Below are 19,734 nucleotides of genomic sequence, written 5' to 3'. Positions count from 1 at the left end.
CAACACTGTCAGAATAAAGGCACAAAAGCTGCCACTGGGACGAAAACCTTAAGGTCTTAATATGTACCATTTACAGATATAAACAGAAAGAATGCACATTTGATATCTTTATATGCACCCTTTAGGTGCAAATGTGTACTTTTTGAATAGGTACCACCTCACAAATTTTGATATATATAAAAAAATGTATTCATAAAGAAAAAATGTGAGTGTCCTATTCAAAAAGAAAGTGTAGCATCTATTATGATGTTTGATATTATACGCTTGTTTCATATCCAAAGATGCACTTGTTGTAGATTAAGTACTATAGTTCTCATTTCTGGCTTATTAAGTATTTGCAATGCATTGCCATCAGCCAACCTTTATCTAAGTCTCTTTATTGCCTTCACACTTTCTCCTAACCTCCTAATGATGTTTTATGAAGTAAATCACCAAATACCACCATGTAAATGAAGTATAAACCGACACTGAACTATTGGCACTGACTGTGTGGCAGATGCTGGCATTAGGCTCTCATCTATCTACAGATGGCACAGGGTGGCACAGAATGGGAGGTCAAACACTGTGGGTTTATCTTAGTTAGTTTCAGCTGGGCAGATTTTGTTCTCACCGTAACATTGGGTAGCATGTAGCTTAGCATTACAACAGACTTAAACACACGAAAAGGACCACACATGATATTTCGTTGGAACCGTGGACAGCTAAATACAGCTTAATATGAATAACATAGGAATTTAAACGTATTAGCACTTCCACCTCACACAAACCATTAAACTGTGGCCATTTTAATGTTAAAAACACTGGCATTACATCTGAGTGGCCTATTTTTAAGCAAAATGCTAATGTGCTGTATGGCCCTATGGCAAAAATGTATCAGCTGAAAAGTTGAAATATCGGCACAATATATCCACCATTGCAATATATGGGTCTATTGCTAGTAATAATCTGATGTCAGCAGGAATTACTCAGGCAAATACAAAGACAGCTCTGGTTGTTAGAAGAGCACAGTCATGTTTTTATTGTTTTATTTACTGTTTAATTATCATCATTATTATAATAATGTTCCTTTTGTGCATCCGCTACACGACTCACATTTAAGATACCAGTAGATGAGGAAAATGAAAACAAAAATCATAAGAGGAGGTAATGCTCCATACACTGATATTACAGCAAATCTTCAATATCTCACAGTAGACTTTTGACAGAATTAGCAAAGAAGGAGAAATCAATTGAAGAACAAAATAGTTTTACAGTGTAATCATACAGTAACTCTTGTGACAAAAACCAGACACACGCCAAAGGTTCGAGCAGTGGTGTTTTTGTCTTTTTTGGTCTTTTGACCATTTTTGTTTAATAAAAACCAAATACAAGAATCGCATGTCACTACAGCAACATCCATAACAGATTAATTCATGGTTTGGTATAGCATACTTCAGCAAGAAAAAATATATATGAATAATTCAACAGATAAAACGATCCAATATAAAGTAATAAATAGAAAAATCTAATTAAATTGCAGTCATTTCTTGTTCATATGAATACATTACATCTACACCTTTAAAATGTTATAAAGTCAAGCTACTGTATGGTTTATAAATACATCACCAGCATGCACAATATTGTATTATCAAGAATACTGGAGCTGTAGTCGTCCTACATGAGAAACAGCGCATATCATTAAAATATAACAAAAAAACGAAAAGAATCACAAATGCACGTCTTGTACAATTCCAGTGCACAGTCCAAAACGTGTTTCCAACCCAAAAAATAACCAAACAACAACTAAAGCAGTCTATGGTACCTGTCAGTGTATTAAAGCACAGATTTAGGTGGTTAGGCATACAGTAGCTTTACAGTATCATTATTTCAGCAAAGCATCGGGATTTCATTCTTATTTGCAGTGTTTGAATTTGGGGGGGGGGTGCGGTGGTCCAGGACCTCCTATAAGCCTTGAGGGGGGCTGGGGTGGCCAGGACCTCCTATAAGCCTTGAGTGGCCCCCTATAAAGCACAAAAATATAAATTAGGGGGGGGGGGGGCTCTATTTTTTATTCAAATAAAATACTGCATGAATTTAAATTTCTTGTGTTGCGCTTCCACAAAGCGATAATGTCCATTATTTGTCCCAATAAACGAATCCAAAAGATTTCTGTCTTAAATAAACTCTCAAGTGCGCCTCACGCTGTTTTCTGGAAGAATTGACAGACAAGTCAATGTCTCTACGTGTGGATTATCATCTCCTCGTTAATGGTAAGAATCTTTAGTTATCATCTTTAGTAATTTTAGGCTTTTTAAAATTTATTCTCAAACTATTATTTCACACTAATTGAAAGGGTTAAAAATGCTTAGGGTTGAGTTAAGGGGAATTTTGGGTTTCTTTGATTAAAAGTTGATCCAGGACCTACAAAAAATATCTTACTTTCTGAAATCACGGCGATCCTATAATGGGGGGTTGGCCAGGGGGGTGGAGCTTAGCTATTTGCCTCGCATCTAATCAACATTACTGTAATACTGTAGTACTGTGTAGATGTGGGACACAAAACCATGTGCATCGTTGAATGGCACGTACATAACGAATATTAATGGGTGCAATTCCAAATCCTTACCTACATACAGAAGCCAATATTAGAGACAAAAATGCAAGCGTTCACTACCGGTGCAGTCAATAACATACACTTTAAATGTTATTTTCTGTCAATAATTGTTCTTTTCTCTTACTGTGAAATACTTCTTACTCATAATAATGTACTTCATACACTTATATATGCAGCTTGGGTACGAGAACAGTCGCTGTGCCGTGTGTGCGTGTGTATCGTAACCCTGGTTTAGCCGCTGACTGACTGACTGACAATCACCAGACAACCGAGAAAAATTTCATTCATTTTCCCTTTAAGCTGCTTGTTTTTAATATTAGAGGCATAGGCGACCGCTCTTTTTCAACTAGCAAAGTTATCAATTTCTGTCAACCTTGATTGCGGAAAATAAAGAAAACTGCGCTGCTTTACCATCGGCAAACCTCACTAAAGCCATTCCACCATGCGCCCTCTGTGTGAATTATTCGTTTAACTTATACTTGATTTTTTTGTTTTTCTTTGTTGTGTGAGCCTGCGTGTTTTATGTTACGGCCAAGTGGAAAAAGAAGATCTCTTTTTTCTTCCATTTAGTTGTTGCCTTCCCCGCCCTCGTCATCCTGTTGATCGCTCGTCCAGAGCGTCAGGTTGTCTCGCAGGAGTTGCATGATGAGCGTCGAGTCTTTGTACGAGTCCTCGTTTAGGGTGTCCAATTCGGCAATGGCGTCGTCGAAAGCCGTCTTGGCCAGATGGCAGGCCTGGTCGGGCGCGTTCTGGATCTCGTAGTAGAAGACAGAGTAATTCAGAGCCAGACCGAGGCGAATGGGATGGGTGGGCTGCATGTGCTCTTTGCTGATCTCGTGGGCTTCGCTGTAGGACTTTTCGGACGACTCCACCACCGTGGCTTTCTTTTCACCTGTGGCAACCTCCGCCAGATAACGGTAGTAGTCGCCCTTCATCTTCAGATAGAAGACTTTGCTCTCGTGCTGGCCGTCGCTGCAGTTCTTGATCAGAAAGTTGTCGAGGAGGTTGAGCACGTCTTGGCACACGGCCTCCAGCTCCTTCTCGATTTTCTCTCGGTAGGCACGAACCATCTCGATCTTTTTTTCGTTGCCGTCGGCAGAGGTCTTCTGCTCGATGCTGGAGATGACACGCCAGGAAGAACGGCGTGCACCCACCACGTTCTTGTAGGCCACGGAGAGCAGGTTCCTCTCCTCATTGGACAGGGCCTCGTTTAGCTCTGTTACCTAGGAGACATGGAGGAGGAGGAGAATGGGTTATGTACCACTGTGTATCATTGATACTCAACCACAGTTATATATATATATACATATAATTTTTTTGTAGTAACCATGTTTTTTGGCGTATTAATTACTATTGGCAAAACCATGGTTTTTGTAGCACAACCATGGTAATTTTGTGGGAAGCATGGTTTAACTATAGTGACTATAGCTTTTAGTAAAACCATAGTTAATTTCCATAAGGGTACAAAACTAGGAAAAAACAGGATATTATTAAATAAACCTCTAAATTAGTGATAGATGATATATCGCCCAGCCGATATATCGGGCAGATATTTGCGAGTTTTATGTGTATCGGCATCGGCCGATATGTGGCTGCTGTGTTTGCCGATTTTTTCCGGCATTATTTACAGACAGAGTGCTGGAAGCCGCAATCGATCGCAGGTCATGTGACTAAAAACAACCAATCTTTCCATCACAACATCGAAAGTTCGGCCTAACAGCTGATCATAGCTGGACAAAGAGTTTTTATTTCTCATCTCTCTATATACTTGTAGTCGGAAAGTGCTAGAAATCAGTATCCTTTGCTGATATTTCCTCATGATTGTGGAGAGTGCAGTTCATTGTTCCATAGCACCCTCACTTGTTTTTACTATTTGTTAAATATTTTTTTTTTTTTAAGTTCAATAAATGTAACTTTTTTTAAATTGAGAATTGTAACATTTGGCATCATCATTGTGTCATTTTTATAATGTAAATTGAGTGAGCAAAAGCAGAATCGGCTCAAAAAATGAATCAAAAATCGGTATCGGCACCGGCACTAAAGAATCGATATCGTCCGATCCCTACTCTAAATTGAGTGTTTGGCTGAAGAAAGAAAGTCATATACAACCAGGATGTGATGTTCATTTTTAAAGGGAACAATTACTTTAAATAGCTTTCACAGTAAACTTCGCCCGCAACAATAAGTTACGTTTAACATGACGTGGTTTATAGGAAATGATTTAATCTTGGATCAATTAAAATTAGTTATATATGTAATGCTGTAAAGATAATGCAGACTGGTTTTAAAGTAGCAACTTGCATAGCATTGCATAATATATTTGCTTGGAACAACCGTGTACTAAAGAAATGAATGAAAATGAACGAAAAAATGAAATCTAGTGGTAAAGTTGTGAATTGCAACCAACAGCTCAGCCCACTGCCCAACCCTTGATTTTAAAACACATATAGGAGCTACGATAGCCACCACCAGACAAACGTGTCATCGTTGGAGACAACTTAGTAAAAAAGTTTGTCATTTAAGGGCTTCTGTAGAAACATGGCGGCACAAAATGGCGACTTCCATGTAAGGGGACCCTCTGTGTATGTAGATAAAAATGTCTCATTCCAAGGTAATACACATAACTGTTCATTATAAAAGGTCTTTATACACCCCTGATAATATAGTTTTGTATATTATTTTGCATTTCTTTCAAGAGATCCTTCTAAAAATTACACACTGCACCTTTAAATGTCGACAAAAGACTATTGCGAAATGACGGCGTTTCCAATAACCAATGATATGCGACTGAAACGTAGTTTTTCCTCTCGCGATAAGTCACTCAAAACATCACATCAATTGATGTTGGTAGGTTTACTAATATCACATCCACCACACTATTATCCAAACAGTAAGCTCCAAGCCCCTTATACTTATGAGTGGCAATGTATAGGTGTTTCTTGGAGGTAAAAGTACATTACTTGCATCAGGTGAAAATGCAAATAAACCATTGCAGTTTTGCGAATACACCTTTTCTAAATTGCCTGAAAAACCACCTCATGCAAGCATGAAAAAAATATATTGCCCGTATTTTCAGTTTGCGCAAGGGTAATGGAAACACGGCTACTGTTGGAGTGGCCTGAAAATTGTGTAGTAAATCTATTTTAAAAAAATGGACTGGCAGTTGTTAGTTGCACAACCTGAAGATGTGAGTCTACACATTCCCTGAATCTATCAGAATCAAAGCATAGCAGAGATTCAATGGCGGTGGATGAGAGCTGATGGCTTCTCCACTACATCTCAGATGTCATCTCCTGTAGAGAAGCTCAGTTTCATATTTCGCTGCATCATCCGATCTCATATGTACTTGTCTCTGTCATTCACAGATTTAATGAAGAGAATGACTTATGATAGTCGGAGACAATATTCAATATTCATTCTCTTTTCTGTTCACGCTGAGAAAAACCTCTACTGTAGCTCTGTTTTGGCCAAGCATTATTAAAAGTTCAATTTAAAGATACTGGTTATCAAAACATGTTTTTGTTTAGTATACTCGGTTTTTCCTGCATCAAGATCAAGTTTTCCAAACCCTCTACAGTCCACTCCATTAAGCAATCTGAGCTTGCATGAGATGTTGTGGTTATTGCTTTTACATTCACAGATACTTGCATACACTGCTTGTATTTTTATGTTATTATTTACACACAGCCCTTAATTAACATTACACACATGCACGCACACACACACACACACACACACACACACACACACACACACACACACACACACACACACACACACACACACACACACACACACACAAACAAAAACACACATTCTGGTTTCCATGTTTTCTGGGGACATTCCATAGACGTAATGGTCTTTATACTGTACAAACTGTATATTCTACAATTGGTCCCCACAATGTGATAATTACCAGGTACACACACACACACACACACACACACACACACACACACACACACACACACACACACACACACACACACACACACACACACACGGTGTAATGCAAATATAGTGGGGTGTGGGTGTGTGTGTAAAGAGAAATCTGTTGTTGCCATAGAAACAGAGCATCCGTCTTTGTTGGGATGCAGTTGACTATCTGTGTGGTGCTACCTTGGCAACGGCAGTGATGTCCACACTTTTTGCTCGTGTGTTTATGTGTGAGAGTGCATGCATGTGTGTGTTTGGGAATCGAAGCCTATTGAGATGCAAGTGTGTGAGAATATGATGAAATATGCTTGCATGTGTGTGTGTGTGTGTGTGTGTGTGTGTGTGTGTGTGTGTGTGTGTGTGTGTGTGTGTGTGTGTGTGTGTGTGTGTGTGTGTGTGTGTGTGTGCAGTAGTTTAAGTAAATGTGAGCTGCTATTTCACTTGTTCAAGATATCATACATCAGAAACCGATTTGTTGATCAAGCTGTGTATTTGTAGATTGTAGTGAAAATTCAGTTCACAAATATGCTAAGATGTCACTTGTTAGGATGAGGCAATGTACAATGAAATTTTTCTCAGTAGTAAATGCGTACACAAAAAAGGATATACAACAGAACAAAACATATTTGCAACAATCCACCTGTCAGCACAGTTTATGTTGCTGTGGACTTACACACAGGGCCTAAAGCTACATTTTTGCCACACCTGCTAATGGCCGGTGACTTGAGACAATTTAGTGGTTATAAAATATTTTTTACTAACCATTTTCAAACTACATCTGTACTTACTGGGCATATTTAAGTAACACTATGCAATACTGTGTATTAACATTAGTTAACCTTAACTGACAATACTTATTAATTATATTAATTAACATTAACCTAAACATATTCAAATTCCAACATTACTAACTATCTTGAACAGACAACGATCAACTAGCGTTTTGGTGGAGTTTGAATTCCAGAGGCACTGCACAGAGTGACTAGATTATGACATGGAAGTACCGCGAGAGCAATTCATAAGCACGGTTCTCCACTCGTTCTCCCTATACATTGATGTCATCATCACCGATTGGTCTGCATCATTGCGCTGCATGAAGTCGACCACACCCATTAGAATCTATGAAAATGTCACCGGCGACGGACGACGTATGAATGAATAAGTGTTACATTAAATTGTTGTGGGGGATCAACAGAAGACTGAACCTGGGCTCAGTGACACCTTGAAAGATGAAAAGTGAATTATTTTGTTCTTTAACCTGTCTGCATTAAGCTAATAAATGTCTTTGCTTCATTGTCTTCAATGATGCTATTATACTTTTCACTTTCCCTAAACCTCCTTTTTTGCGTTTGAACGCACACTAACTAAAGATAATAATGATCACAACCGTCTCTCTCCCCTCCTCCTATTTTGTAAAGTGCATGAAGACACCATCCAGAGCAAATACAATAAAAGTAATACAGACCAAAGTATTCATATTTCAAGAGTATGAGGCACGAGGGATGCTGAGAGAAATGGAGGATGAGTCGTGTGGGGAAGTTGCAAGGGTGGATGAAGTAGTTTGATGATGTTATATAATCACAGAGTGACTGGAGATGTTTTATAAAATGTTATTGCAGCTGCTGCAGACTTCTAAAAATAAAGTCCATGAAAGCTTTATAACCACACAGTCATGAAACATACATGAGTTACTGTCTTTTAAGCCACATCTGTGGTTACGTCTGATGAATAAGTAGAGATTGCAGGTGGATGAGACTAAAGAGTGAAGTCTGAATACTCATTACTTTATATGTTGCATCAGCTGTCACAATTGTGCATAAATATTTGAGTTTGAAAAACAATCAGGGACTCACAAAAGTTGAAAAACCTTACATTGTGTAAGCCGGACAAAAACCTTACATAGAAGCCCAGATTCTAATAAAATGACATGCAAAACTATATGCAAGGCATAAATGCTTACTAAGAATAAATTGCATTTATTTGGTTTCTTTTCCCATTGATCTTGCAGAGATATGAATGAAGACCCCCTGAGAGTAAACAGAGACCCCTGAGCTCAGGGATGAGGGCGAACATCCACCCTGATGTGGCAGAGATGAGAGTGAACACACACCCCTGAGCTCCAGCGGGACCTTTCATCTGGCAGAGTTTTCCGGTCAGCTGAGGAGCGGATCAATTCATGGGCTTATCGATCCATCATCCAGTATGTCTCAAAGAGGGAGCCAATCTTTGTGTGAGTAATGTATGTCTACAAAATGCTACAGCTGATTATAGTCAGTACTGTTTACATGAGATCAAGCATGGAGCTTAGCTTGTAAATATTTAAGCTTTGGATTTGGGTGAAATAAAGTGGTTCTTGATTTGCATTGAGAGAGCAGATGGATCCATGGAGGGGTGGGGGTTAATGCCGTTAATGGTGAGTCAAAATTATTTATTAAGTAGAGATAAAAGAAACCAGTTTAGAAATGCAGTGAGAGTCTGGTGGGTATTGTAGTAGGAGTGTTTAATATTTGTGAAACACCAATTTGTCAAGTTAATTGCAGCAGGAATTATGAGCAGGATCATAATGGCAGTTCGGTGTATCAAATGCACTGTGCAGCAATACACCTCATCATATCCCTTCCGTAATGAGTCCATTTACCAGAAGCAGATGATAGACTATGACAGAGCACATCTAATAATGCAACTGTGAACTTTACTCTTTAGAAAGGGGTTTATCACTCAGACATTGCAATGATTTATAACCTTTGCTTTAAAGTTTATGTATGATTAGAGTCCCAGTGTATGACTGTGTAATGGGGTGATATGAGTTCGAGACTGCATTTCCCATAAGGCTATGCAGTAGCGTAATGTTTACGTCAGCACGCACTATAAATAGACGCACGGTAGCATAGCGTGTCCTCCTCTTTCATTCATTGATTCTGCCAACAAGCAAACATTATTATAAGGTATTTGTGCTTGATTGTGTTTGCTTGTGTAATTATATGGGGTGTGCAGTAGCATAACACGCTCTCGTTTCATTTATGCATTGATGATGTATACAAGTATTTGCTTACTAAGTGATTTGCGCTTCACGCTGTCTGTAGGTACTATAAATAGACTCATAGTAGTGTGGATTGCTTTCACCTCATTTGTCGGGTCTACAAACAAGCTTGTCGATCTTCAGGTAATGGGTCTCTATGACTATGGAAGGGTATATTTTAAGTATGCCAGCTAATTAATGCCAAGTAGTTGATCGCTTATGTTTAGAATTGTTTGTGTGTTTATAGGTTACTGTTCATTTAATTTAATGCGGGTATAAGGCATCTTCATGTACGGATTTTATTGTTAAGGTAATGAGAATTTATAAAGAAATTAGTAGGTTAAAGGGGTAGAAAGAAAAGTGTTTTATGATGTTGTCATCTTTCAGAAAACCGTGCGTGTTAATGGTGATTGGCCTGACGACAGAGTCTTCAAAGAGTATGAGTGATGTATGAGCGAAATGCTTGTTAGAGGTAATGAGTATTAATAAGTCTTTCTGTTTATATGCTAAAAGAAGTTTTTGCTCATTAAGGTTGTTTTGTAGGTTCCTTTTTAATAGAAGAAACAACCGGTTGGTTTTAATTCTGTCTTTCACAGATCCAGATATATTTTTAAGGTATTTTCTTAATTTGGTAAAACCTCCTAATTTAATTTAAGGGTTGATTTAAGGAATTCATATTTAGTGTTTGTTTTACAGGTCAAGCACGACTATTGTTACTATTTTATATTTTGATTTTTGTGGTGAATTTCCCCTTTCTCATTATATAAGTGATTTATGATTTATTATTAGTATTTGTGTAATGATTTGAGTGTTTTTATTCATTATTATTTTTATTTTATTTTTGTGAAATGTATGATTAATTTTGTTTCCTCTTTTTGTAGTTTTCATCCTTTCTGACTCTCGGCAGCACAGGGGCTTCCCTTGTGGGTGCGACTGGCACTGGTGCGGTGGTGGGATATTCTTGTGACGTGGCACCTTTTATTGTGTGCTGTGATTGCTGTGTTGAAGTGGGGTTGCATTGCAGTGGTTGTATATCCTTCACAATTCCAGTGGTGCCTTTTAAGGAGCCCTGTGATTTTGTCATGAGAGTATAAATATTTTTCTACATCGTGAGGTTTGCCATAGTGTTTTAAATATTTTATCATGTTATGTGGAATTAGAAGTTTTGTATTATAAATAAAACTGCTTGTAAAAGTGATCATTGCTATTACCGTCTGTGGCATTTAACTTATATATTTAAATACCGGCCAGGTCAGGATGGTTACAATTGGCGTAGTCGGACAGGATTTTTTTTTTTTTTCTCTTTCTCTTTTTTTTCCTTTTATTTAATTCTCTAATTGTTTTTTGGGGGATCACCACATATTGTTGGTAAGTAACAGGTACATGTACTAGTAGCAATAGTCGTGCAAGAAGATAGCTGTCTTGATTCCCTTAGAAGCCGCCTCCTCCTGAATTATCTTGACTTCTCTTTGAACTCTTTTCCAGCATGTCTGAAGATTTGCAGCAAGAATTAACGGACCTGCGTGAACAGCTGCGTAGTTTGCAAACATTGAATGATCAATTGAGGAGTCAAGCATTACCATCCAGCGGACATGTTGTAAATTCATCCTCCTCAAACCCTAATACTCCTCCAATGTCTCTTCACAGGGCGCTGTATGTTCCTAGAGAGAGAAAGTGCCCACGTTTTTATGGACATTCAGATTCATCATCCGTGACTGTGGAGGAGTGGATTGAGGAAGCTACTATGTGTATCGAGGGTAGAGGTTGGTCAGATAGGGAACAAGTATTGTTTATACTGGATCATTTAGGAGGGGAAGCAAGGATGGAGGTAAAGCTCCGTCCTGCTGCTCAGAGGGAGAGACCAGAACTTATTTTTAATGTTTTAAAGGATATGTATCATGGTAAACAAACTTTTGTGCAGTTACAGCAGAAATTTTTTGAGAGAAAACAACAGGAAGGAGAGTCTCTTATGGAGTTTTCCCATTCCTTAATGTCATTAATGGATGCAGTCTTAAGTAGTAATCCTAACAGTGTTCCTAATGATGACCAGGTGCTTCGAGATCAATTTGTGGAGCATGTAAGGGATGTTACTTTACGACGTGAACTCAGACGATTTGTGAGGCAAAAGCCTTCTTGTTCCTTACTAGATGTAAGAGGTGAAGCAATTAGGTGGGTGGAGGAAGGAGAAATAGCGACTGTTACGTTAGTACCACAATCATGGTGTAATAAGACTCAAGGTAGAGTAGTTCAGTTTGACAAGAAAATAAATAGGTTTGGGGAGTCTACTGAATTCAATGAAATTAAAGATATGCTTAAGAGTCAGCAAAAACAGATAGACGCTATTACTAAGTGCCTTAACGAACTTAAGCCTACCTCTGATAATCCCCCTTCTTCTCCTAGAGTGAACACTCGAAGATGCTTGCGCTGTAATAAGCTTGGCCATATTGCCAGATATTGTCGTCAGCCTTGGCCTATTGATGGTAGTTCTAGACCACTAACAGTTGATATCAGTGAAGTTTCAACTGAAGAGCCTTTAAACTAGTACCCTCTGTTGTTATGAGCCACACAACAGAAGAGGGTAGTAATGGCTCAAAGTCATCGATGTCAGCATGTCCTTCTGTTTTACAACGTTTGGTTGGCCAGTGTCCAACAGTAACTGTTCAGATGGGGAAAGTCACCGTTCCCTGCCTCTTGGACACTGGTTCAATGGTAACTACGATAACTGAATCATTCTTTAATAGCCATTTTAAATCATTAGGTGAAGAGGTTCTTAAAGAATGTAGTTGGCTTCAGTTGAAAGCAGCAAATGGTCTAGAAATCCCATATGTTGGGTATTTTGAGACAGATATGTTAGTGTTGGGACAAACTATTTTGAAAAGAGGTGTTTTGGTAGTTAAAGATTCTGTTGACACTGTTTTGCATCAAGGGAGGGTGCTCACTCCAGGATTGCTGGGAATGAATGTTATTGGCCAATGTTATAGTGAATTGTTTGAACAGCATGGCGCAGCATTGTTTTCAGCACCTTTAGTTAAACAAGCTGAGCCAGGATGGAAGGATGCCTTATTGGAGTGTCAGAGAGCCGAGAATACCCATACAGCCGGCTTTGTGGGTCATGTACGAGTGCAGTCTGATTATCCACTGCAGATTCCGGCAGGCACGTTAAGGTTAGTACCGACCTCTTGTCCGAAAGGTTTTGGTTGCAAAAATACAGTTGCATTATTGGAACCACAGGAATCAGGAAGTAATGGGTTACCACCAGGGATTTTGATTTCCCCTGCTTTGGTTCAGTTAAATCAAGGTTTGGCACTGATCCCTGTAATAAATATTAGTACTGTCTCTGTCAGTTTGCAACCAAAAACTAGATTGGGAACATTGGTCAGGGCGGAACTAATTCCTTCGCAATGTCAGGGTTTCTGTTTTGAAAAAGTAGGTAACACACATACGGTCATAGTTCAATCTCAAATGTCCGTTTCTACTGCAGAATCTGACATTGACTTGGAATTACCAGGGCTTTCGGAATCCGAACAAGGGTTAGTTAAGGATCTCTTAGCCCGGTATAGTGATGTTTTTTCAAAAAACGATGGCGATCTTGGATGTACTTCATTAATTGAGCATCACATACCCTTGACGGATGATATTCCAGTGCGCCAACGCTACCGTAGACTTCCGCCGAGCCAGTTTGAGGCTGCCAAAGCTCATATTAAGCAGCTGTTGGATGGCCAAGTCATTAGGGAGAGTTGCAGTCCTTACGCATCCCCCATAGTGTTAGTTAAAAAGAAAGATGGCTCCTTACGAATGTGTGTTGATTATCGACAGTTGAACGCTAAAACTCGTAAAGATGCGTTTCCTTTACCTAGGATAGAGGAATCTTTGGATGCGTTGACTGGTGCAAAATGGTTCTCGACACTTGACTTGGCCAGTGGCTACAATCAAGTTCCGGTAGCAGAAGGGGATAAGCCTAAGACTGCTTTTTGTACACCTTTTGGTTTGTTTGAGTTTAATAGGATGCCATTTGGATTGTGTAATGCTCCAAGCACTTTTCAGCGATTAATGGAGAGGATTTTTGGTGATCAGAGTTTTCAATCCTTGTTGTTATATTTGGATGACGTGATCATTTTTTCATCCTCTATAGATCAACACTTGCAACGTCTTGAATTAGTCCTACATCGTTTAAGACAACAGAATCTCAAGATTAAACTTAGTAAGTGTTGTTTCTTTCGCCCTGAAGTCCATTATTTGGGTCATGTTGTTTCTGCTGCAGGTGTAGGAACTGATCCCGATAAGGTGGCAACTGTGGTAAACTGGAGACGACCGGAGAATGTTCAGGAGCTCCGATCGTTTCTAGGATTTGCTAGTTATTACCGGCGGTTTATTAAGGGTTTTTCTAGTGTTGCAGGTGCCTTGAATCGCTTAGTTGCAGAAGTTGCCTCTAATCGAAAAGGCAAGTCATCAAAGATGTGTCTAAAGAACAGCTGGACTGAAGATTGTGAGTATGCCTTCCAAACATTAAAAGGGCTGTTAACAAGTGCTCCCATCCTGGCTTATGCAGATTTTAGTAGACCTTTTGTTTTGGAAGTGGATGCAAGCCATCAAGGATTGGGAGCAGTTTTGTCACAAGACTATCAGGGCAAGCTTAGACCTATTGCCTTCGCAAGTCGAGGTTTACGGCCATCTGAGCGCAATATGCAGAACTATAGTTCAATGAAATTGGAATTTCTTGCTCTAAAATGGGCCGTAGCTGACAAATTTAGAGACTACTTGATTGGGCATAAGTGTATTGTTTACACTGATAATAATCCTTTAAGCCATTATCAGACAGCTAAACTTGGAGCATTGGAGCAGCGTTGGGTTGGACAGCTTTCTGACTTTGATTTGGAGGTGAAGTATAAGCCTGGCCGATATAATGGCAATGCTGATGCATTGTCCAGACAATATACAGCTTCAATGGCTGAGATTTCAGTGACCACACCTATTCCAGAGATGGTAAGACAATGTGTCACCACTCAAAAGTCTATATTGACCATTGACACTATTTCTGCTCTTCCCCTCCAATCTAAGACCAGTTTAAGGGAATTTCAGGAATTAGATCCAGTCATCGGTCGGTTTTTGGTCTATTGGGAGCGTCAGAAGCCCCCAACACAACAGGAGAGGAGTTTTGAACCTTCTGCAGTGACTGAGTTAGTTCGCCAGTGGCAAAGGCTAATGAAGGTTGATGGTGTGTTGTATAGACGGTTTCAGGCCCCAGGTGGACATAAGGAGTTTCGTCAAGTAGTGTTACCTCAGTGTTTAAGGGAAGAAGTGTTAGGTAGCCTGCATGATGATCACGGCCATCAGGGGGTGGAGCGGACCGCTAGCTTAGTCAGAACACGATGTTACTGGCCTGGGATGTACAAGTTTATTGAGAATTGGTGCAAGCAATGTGAGCGCTGTATTTTAGCAAAAGAAGTTCGACCGAAAGTTCGAAGTTTCATGGGTCACCTTACAGCAGAAAGGCCATTGGACATCTTGGCCATTGACTTCACATTGTTGGAACCATCATCCAATGGAACTGAGAATGTGTTGGTCATGACTGATGTTTTCTCAAAATTTACTCAAGCCATACCAACAAAAGATCAAACGGCGCAGACTGTAGCACGAGTGTTGGTTGAGCATTGGTTTCATTTGTTTGGGTTACCGAGGCAAATTCATTCCGATCAGGGCCGATGCTTTGAGAGTAAAATTATTCAAGAATTGTGCAGAATCTATGGCATTGTTAAAACTCGTACAACACCATATAGGCCTCAAGGCAATGGTCAATGTGAGAGATTTAATAGAACGATGCATGATTTATTGCGAACACTTCCTGTTGAAAAGAAATATCATTGGCCAGAGTTTCTTTCACAAGTGGTGTTTGCTTACAACACTACAGAGCATCAGTCTACAGGCTATTCTCCTTATGTTCTTATGTTTGGGGAGGAACCCCAGCTACCAATTGATTTTATTTTAGGCCAAGATAATCTGGAGCCTAGTGGAGAACCATGGATAGTTCAACATAGAGAGAATGTGGAACAAATATTCAACAGCGCTAGGGCCCGCTTGAAAGCCGCAGCAGCTCAACGTGCTCGATCAAATAATGAGAAGGTGCATCATGACTCTTTGCAAGAGGGTCAGTTAGTGTATCGAAGGTCCCATAAGGTTAGAGGGAGAAATAAGATTCAGGATGTGTGGGATCCAACACTTTATAGGGTTGTTCAGGGTTCAGATGGTCCAGTGTATTCTGTATGTCCAGCTGATGGTACTGGTTCAGTTAAAAGAATACATCGATGTGAGTTGCGTCCTGTTCCTAGTTCTTGTGATCCAGGGCTACCTCTGAATATGAGAGATGAAGAACTTGATTCAAACACAGAGTCTGTATTGATTATATCCGAGTCAATGGATGAGGTAGGGTTGCAGGACAAAAGTGTAGAAAGTTCTTTATCTAGATCTCCAAGTGTTGTATTACCACCTCCAGAGTGTAATCGTGGATTAAGACGTACCCAGAGATCTACTGCAGGATGTCATCGGAACCCATATCATCTTCCCCAGTCTGTTTGTACTAATGATCAAAGAGCTCTCCCTGTGACAAGGCCATCCAACAATCCCCAAAGTTGTTTGTTTAGACCAGGGGTGTGAAACCTAGGTTTATCGACGGGACGTCGTTTTCTTTTGAGGGGGTGGATTGTAATGGGGTGATATGAGTTCGAGACTGCATTTCCCATAAGGCTATGCAGTAGCGTAATGTTTACGTCAGCACGCACTATAAATAGACGCACGGTAGCATAGCGTGTCCTCCTCTTTCATTCATTGATTCTGCCAACAAGCAAACATTATTATAAGGTATTTGTGCTTGATTGTGTTTGCTTGTGTAATTATATGGGGTGTGCAGTAGCATAACACGCTCTCGTTTCATTTATGCATTGATGATGTATACAAGTATTTGCTTACTAAGTGATTTGCGCTTCACGCTGTCTGTAGGTACTATAAATAGACTCATAGTAGTGTGGATTGCTTTCACCTCATTTGTCGGGTCTACAAACAAGCTTGTCGATCTTCAGGTAATGGGTCTCTATGACTATGGAAGGGTATATTTTAAGTATGCCAGCTAATTAATGCCAAGTAGTTGATCGCTTATGTTTAGAATTGTTTGTGTGTTTATAGGTTACTGTTCATTTAATTTAATGCGGGTATAAGGCATCTTCATGTACGGATTTTATTGTTAAGGTAATGAGAATTTATAAAGAAATTAGTAGGTTAAAGGGGTAGAAAGAAAAGTGTTTTATGATGTTGTCATCTTTCAGAAAACCGTGCGTGTTAATGGTGATTGGCCTGACGACAGAGTCTTCAAAGAGTATGAGTGATGTATGAGCGAAATGCTTGTTAGAGGTAATGAGTATTAATAAGTCTTTCTGTTTATATGCTAAAAGAAGTTTTTGCTCATTAAGGTTGTTTTGTAGGTTCCTTTTTAATAGAAGAAACAACCGGTTGGTTTTAATTCTGTCTTTCACAGATCCAGATATATTTTTAAGGTATTTTCTTAATTTGGTAAAACCTCCTAATTTAATTTAAGGGTTGATTTAAGGAATTCATATTTAGTGTTTGTTTTACAGGTCAAGCACGACTATTGTTACTATTTTATATTTTGATTTTTGTGGTGAATTTCCCCTTTCTCATTATATAAGTGATTTATGATTTATTATTAGTATTTGTGTAATGATTTGAGTGTTTTTATTCATTATTATTTTTATTTTATTTTTGTGAAATGTATGATTAATTTTGTTTCCTCTTTTTGTAGTTTTCATCCTTTCTGACTCTCGGCAGCACAGGGGCTTCCCTTGTGGGTGCGACTGGCACTGGTGCGGTGGTGGGATATTCTTGTGACGTGGCACCTTTTATTGTGTGCTGTGATTGCTGTGTTGAAGTGGGGTTGCATTGCAGTGGTTGTATATCCTTCACAATTCCAGTGGTGCCTTTTAAGGAGCCCTGTGATTTTGTCATGAGAGTATAAATATTTTTCTACATCGTGAGGTTTGCCATAGTGTTTTAAATATTTTATCATGTTATGTGGAATTAGAAGTTTTGTATTATAAATAAAACTGCTTGTAAAAGTGATCATTGCTATTACCGTCTGTGGCATTTAACTTATATATTTAAATACCGGCCAGGTCAGGATGGTTACTTAAATACCGGCCAGGTCAGGATGGTTACAACTGGACATCTAATGTGGAAAGGATAAAGACAAAATGGCAAAATGCGTAAGATTCATATTATGCACTGGACTTGGTTATGTCATTCATAAAACAGATTGACTGTGTGAGAGAGTAAGAAGTAGAAAAGAGGTTTGTGAGTGTCATTGGATGGAGTCTGATGTAAATGCTGCATTACGGGCGCTGCACCTTGGCACATGTTGCGACACGCCTATAGGAGTGAACCTGCAAATGCGCGCGAGTGCATGTGGATACCACATGGGTTCACTTTAATTCATCTCTGATTTTAAAGACATCGGCTCCTAGTTCATTGCGACATGGAAGCCGTATGTCTGTACTTTAATCATTTAATCGAATGGGGAAGGATGGAGACTTTCATGGATGCGCGTAACGGTTTCTGCTGAGACAAAGAGAGGAGCGCGGATGGGCCACATCCTTTACAACCCATAGTACAGAATAATACAGAGATCTATCCGTTGTCATACAGTTTTTCTGCGCTCATTTGCTTTGAGATGTTATGAGGGGTTCGCGCATTCATTACATGATCATTCTGTGCGCCGTATATCTTTGCGCATATCATTCAATTTTAGTGCTAATCAATCTGTCTTATAATTCTCATCAGAAGTTTAAATGAAAGTGAAGTGAATGTATGGTTATGTTGTCGGGTTTGTTCAGAGGGATCGTGGAAAGGCACCGCCCCAAAGATCTAACAACCCGCAGTCTCCCTCCCGTTTATCCAAAAGACACTGAACATTTGACTTGAGTTTAATGAAGCTACATTGTCTAGTGAGCGTTGACATCATCTTTTATAGGCCTCGCATTGAGGAACACACCTTCAAATTCGATGTGTCATTAAACAAAACTAAACAAGATTTCATCCCAAAGATCAGCTGAATTTTAGAAATCCACCGTATTAATATTACAGGTAATGCAATTCTCCTGTGGCATAACCACTAGTTCTAGTAGGCTAGTAATTGCACGTGACAGTTGCATTACCTTAAGTGAACTATTTAACACGCGCATCATGCAAAAGTTGCACTTACAGATTTCATTGCTGCGGCCATGTCGTCATATCTCTCCGCCTGCTCCGCCAGTCGGGCTTTCTGCACGAGCTGTTCGCGGTCCACCATCTTCACAGTTAATGCGGTTAATGCGGATGTCCGCGCGCGCGATATAAACGTGCGTGTGCGTGAATGTGCGGTGGAAGACGCGCGAGCCGCTACAGCTGCTCTCGCTCTCTCTCTCTCTCTGCCCTGTATGTCCGTCTGCAATACGCCCCTCCCCTGTGACATCACTACTCACCCCCACACACTTTCACATGATTGCGTCATCAGTAGGGTAGTGATGTAATGATGGAAGGTTGCGTGACAGTGACATGGCAAATCATATATGAAAAATGTCCACGCTGACATGTCATCTGATATAGTTAACATTATGTAGGATCTGCCAAATGCGTAAATGCAAACTAAAAGTAAAACCCTGTGACAGCTCATTGTGTGTTTTGACTAATTATATTTTAGATAAATAATGAAAACATTTCACTATAAAATTTGTTTCACACCCAAAAGGTGATGAATATTTTTATTACTGCCTACAAAGCTCCGGCTGGTAGAATAAATAGTCAATGTTTCATTTTAGATGATAGAAATTCTAGAAATGTATTATTTAAGAAATGTCTGCCTGCATGTGTTAAAGACTATATACAGTCAGTCACATCCATAAATATTGCAACAGAGGCACATTTTGTGTGATTTTAGCTGTTTACCAACATTTATTCCAGTAATATATATCATGTATCACTTGCATTGAGATCTCCCTGAATCACATGATGTGGGTTAACAGCTACAGCTTCCAAATGCAAATGACACACTTTAAATCAACTCCAGACATTTAATGTCCTTAATTTATGAGGGAATTATTAAAAAAATAGACAACACCTGTCCATAGAATACTTTACATTTACT

At 39.4% G+C, this 19,734-nt stretch overlaps 2 protein-coding genes across 21 annotated transcripts; one reads left to right on the top strand and one right to left on the bottom strand.

The window, feature by feature from the left end:
* Positions 1-988: 988 nt before the first annotated feature.
* Positions 989-19,035, bottom strand: ywhag1 (3-monooxygenase/tryptophan 5-monooxygenase activation protein, gamma polypeptide 1). The gene is made up of 2 exons (XM_065251142.1): positions 18,814-19,035; positions 989-3,816 (listed from the first exon to the last, which is right to left on the bottom strand). Exons 1-2 carry the CDS (start codon positions 18,898-18,900, stop codon positions 3,160-3,162), a joined length of 744 nt encoding a protein of 247 aa, XP_065107214.1. The 5' UTR covers positions 18,901-19,035; the 3' UTR covers positions 989-3,159.
* Positions 9,331-12,626, top strand: LOC135732798 (uncharacterized). Of its 20 annotated transcripts, none has more exons than XM_065251141.1 (3): positions 9,331-9,474; positions 9,936-10,020; positions 10,430-12,626. In XM_065251141.1, the coding sequence occupies exon 3, from the start codon at positions 11,035-11,037 to the stop codon at positions 12,088-12,090; it is 1,056 nt and encodes a 351-aa protein (XP_065107213.1). In that variant the 5' UTR covers positions 9,331-9,474; positions 9,936-10,020; positions 10,430-11,034; the 3' UTR covers positions 12,091-12,626. The 20 variants fall into 20 exon arrangements, with proteins under 20 accessions (XP_065107213.1, XP_065107210.1, XP_065107203.1 ...); XM_065251138.1 differs by having other exon boundaries at positions 10,092-12,626; XM_065251131.1 differs by adding an exon at positions 9,613-9,692 and having other exon boundaries at positions 9,936-12,626.
* Positions 19,036-19,734: the final 699 nt, after the last annotated feature.

The sequence above is a fragment of the Paramisgurnus dabryanus genome, chromosome 5, assembly GCF_030506205.2.
Source record: "Paramisgurnus dabryanus chromosome 5, PD_genome_1.1, whole genome shotgun sequence".
In the NCBI taxonomy this organism is placed as follows: domain Eukaryota; kingdom Metazoa; phylum Chordata; class Actinopteri; order Cypriniformes; family Cobitidae; genus Paramisgurnus; species Paramisgurnus dabryanus.
Note: the sequence above shows the minus strand (reverse complement) of the source record. Positions and strands in the feature narration are given on the sequence as shown.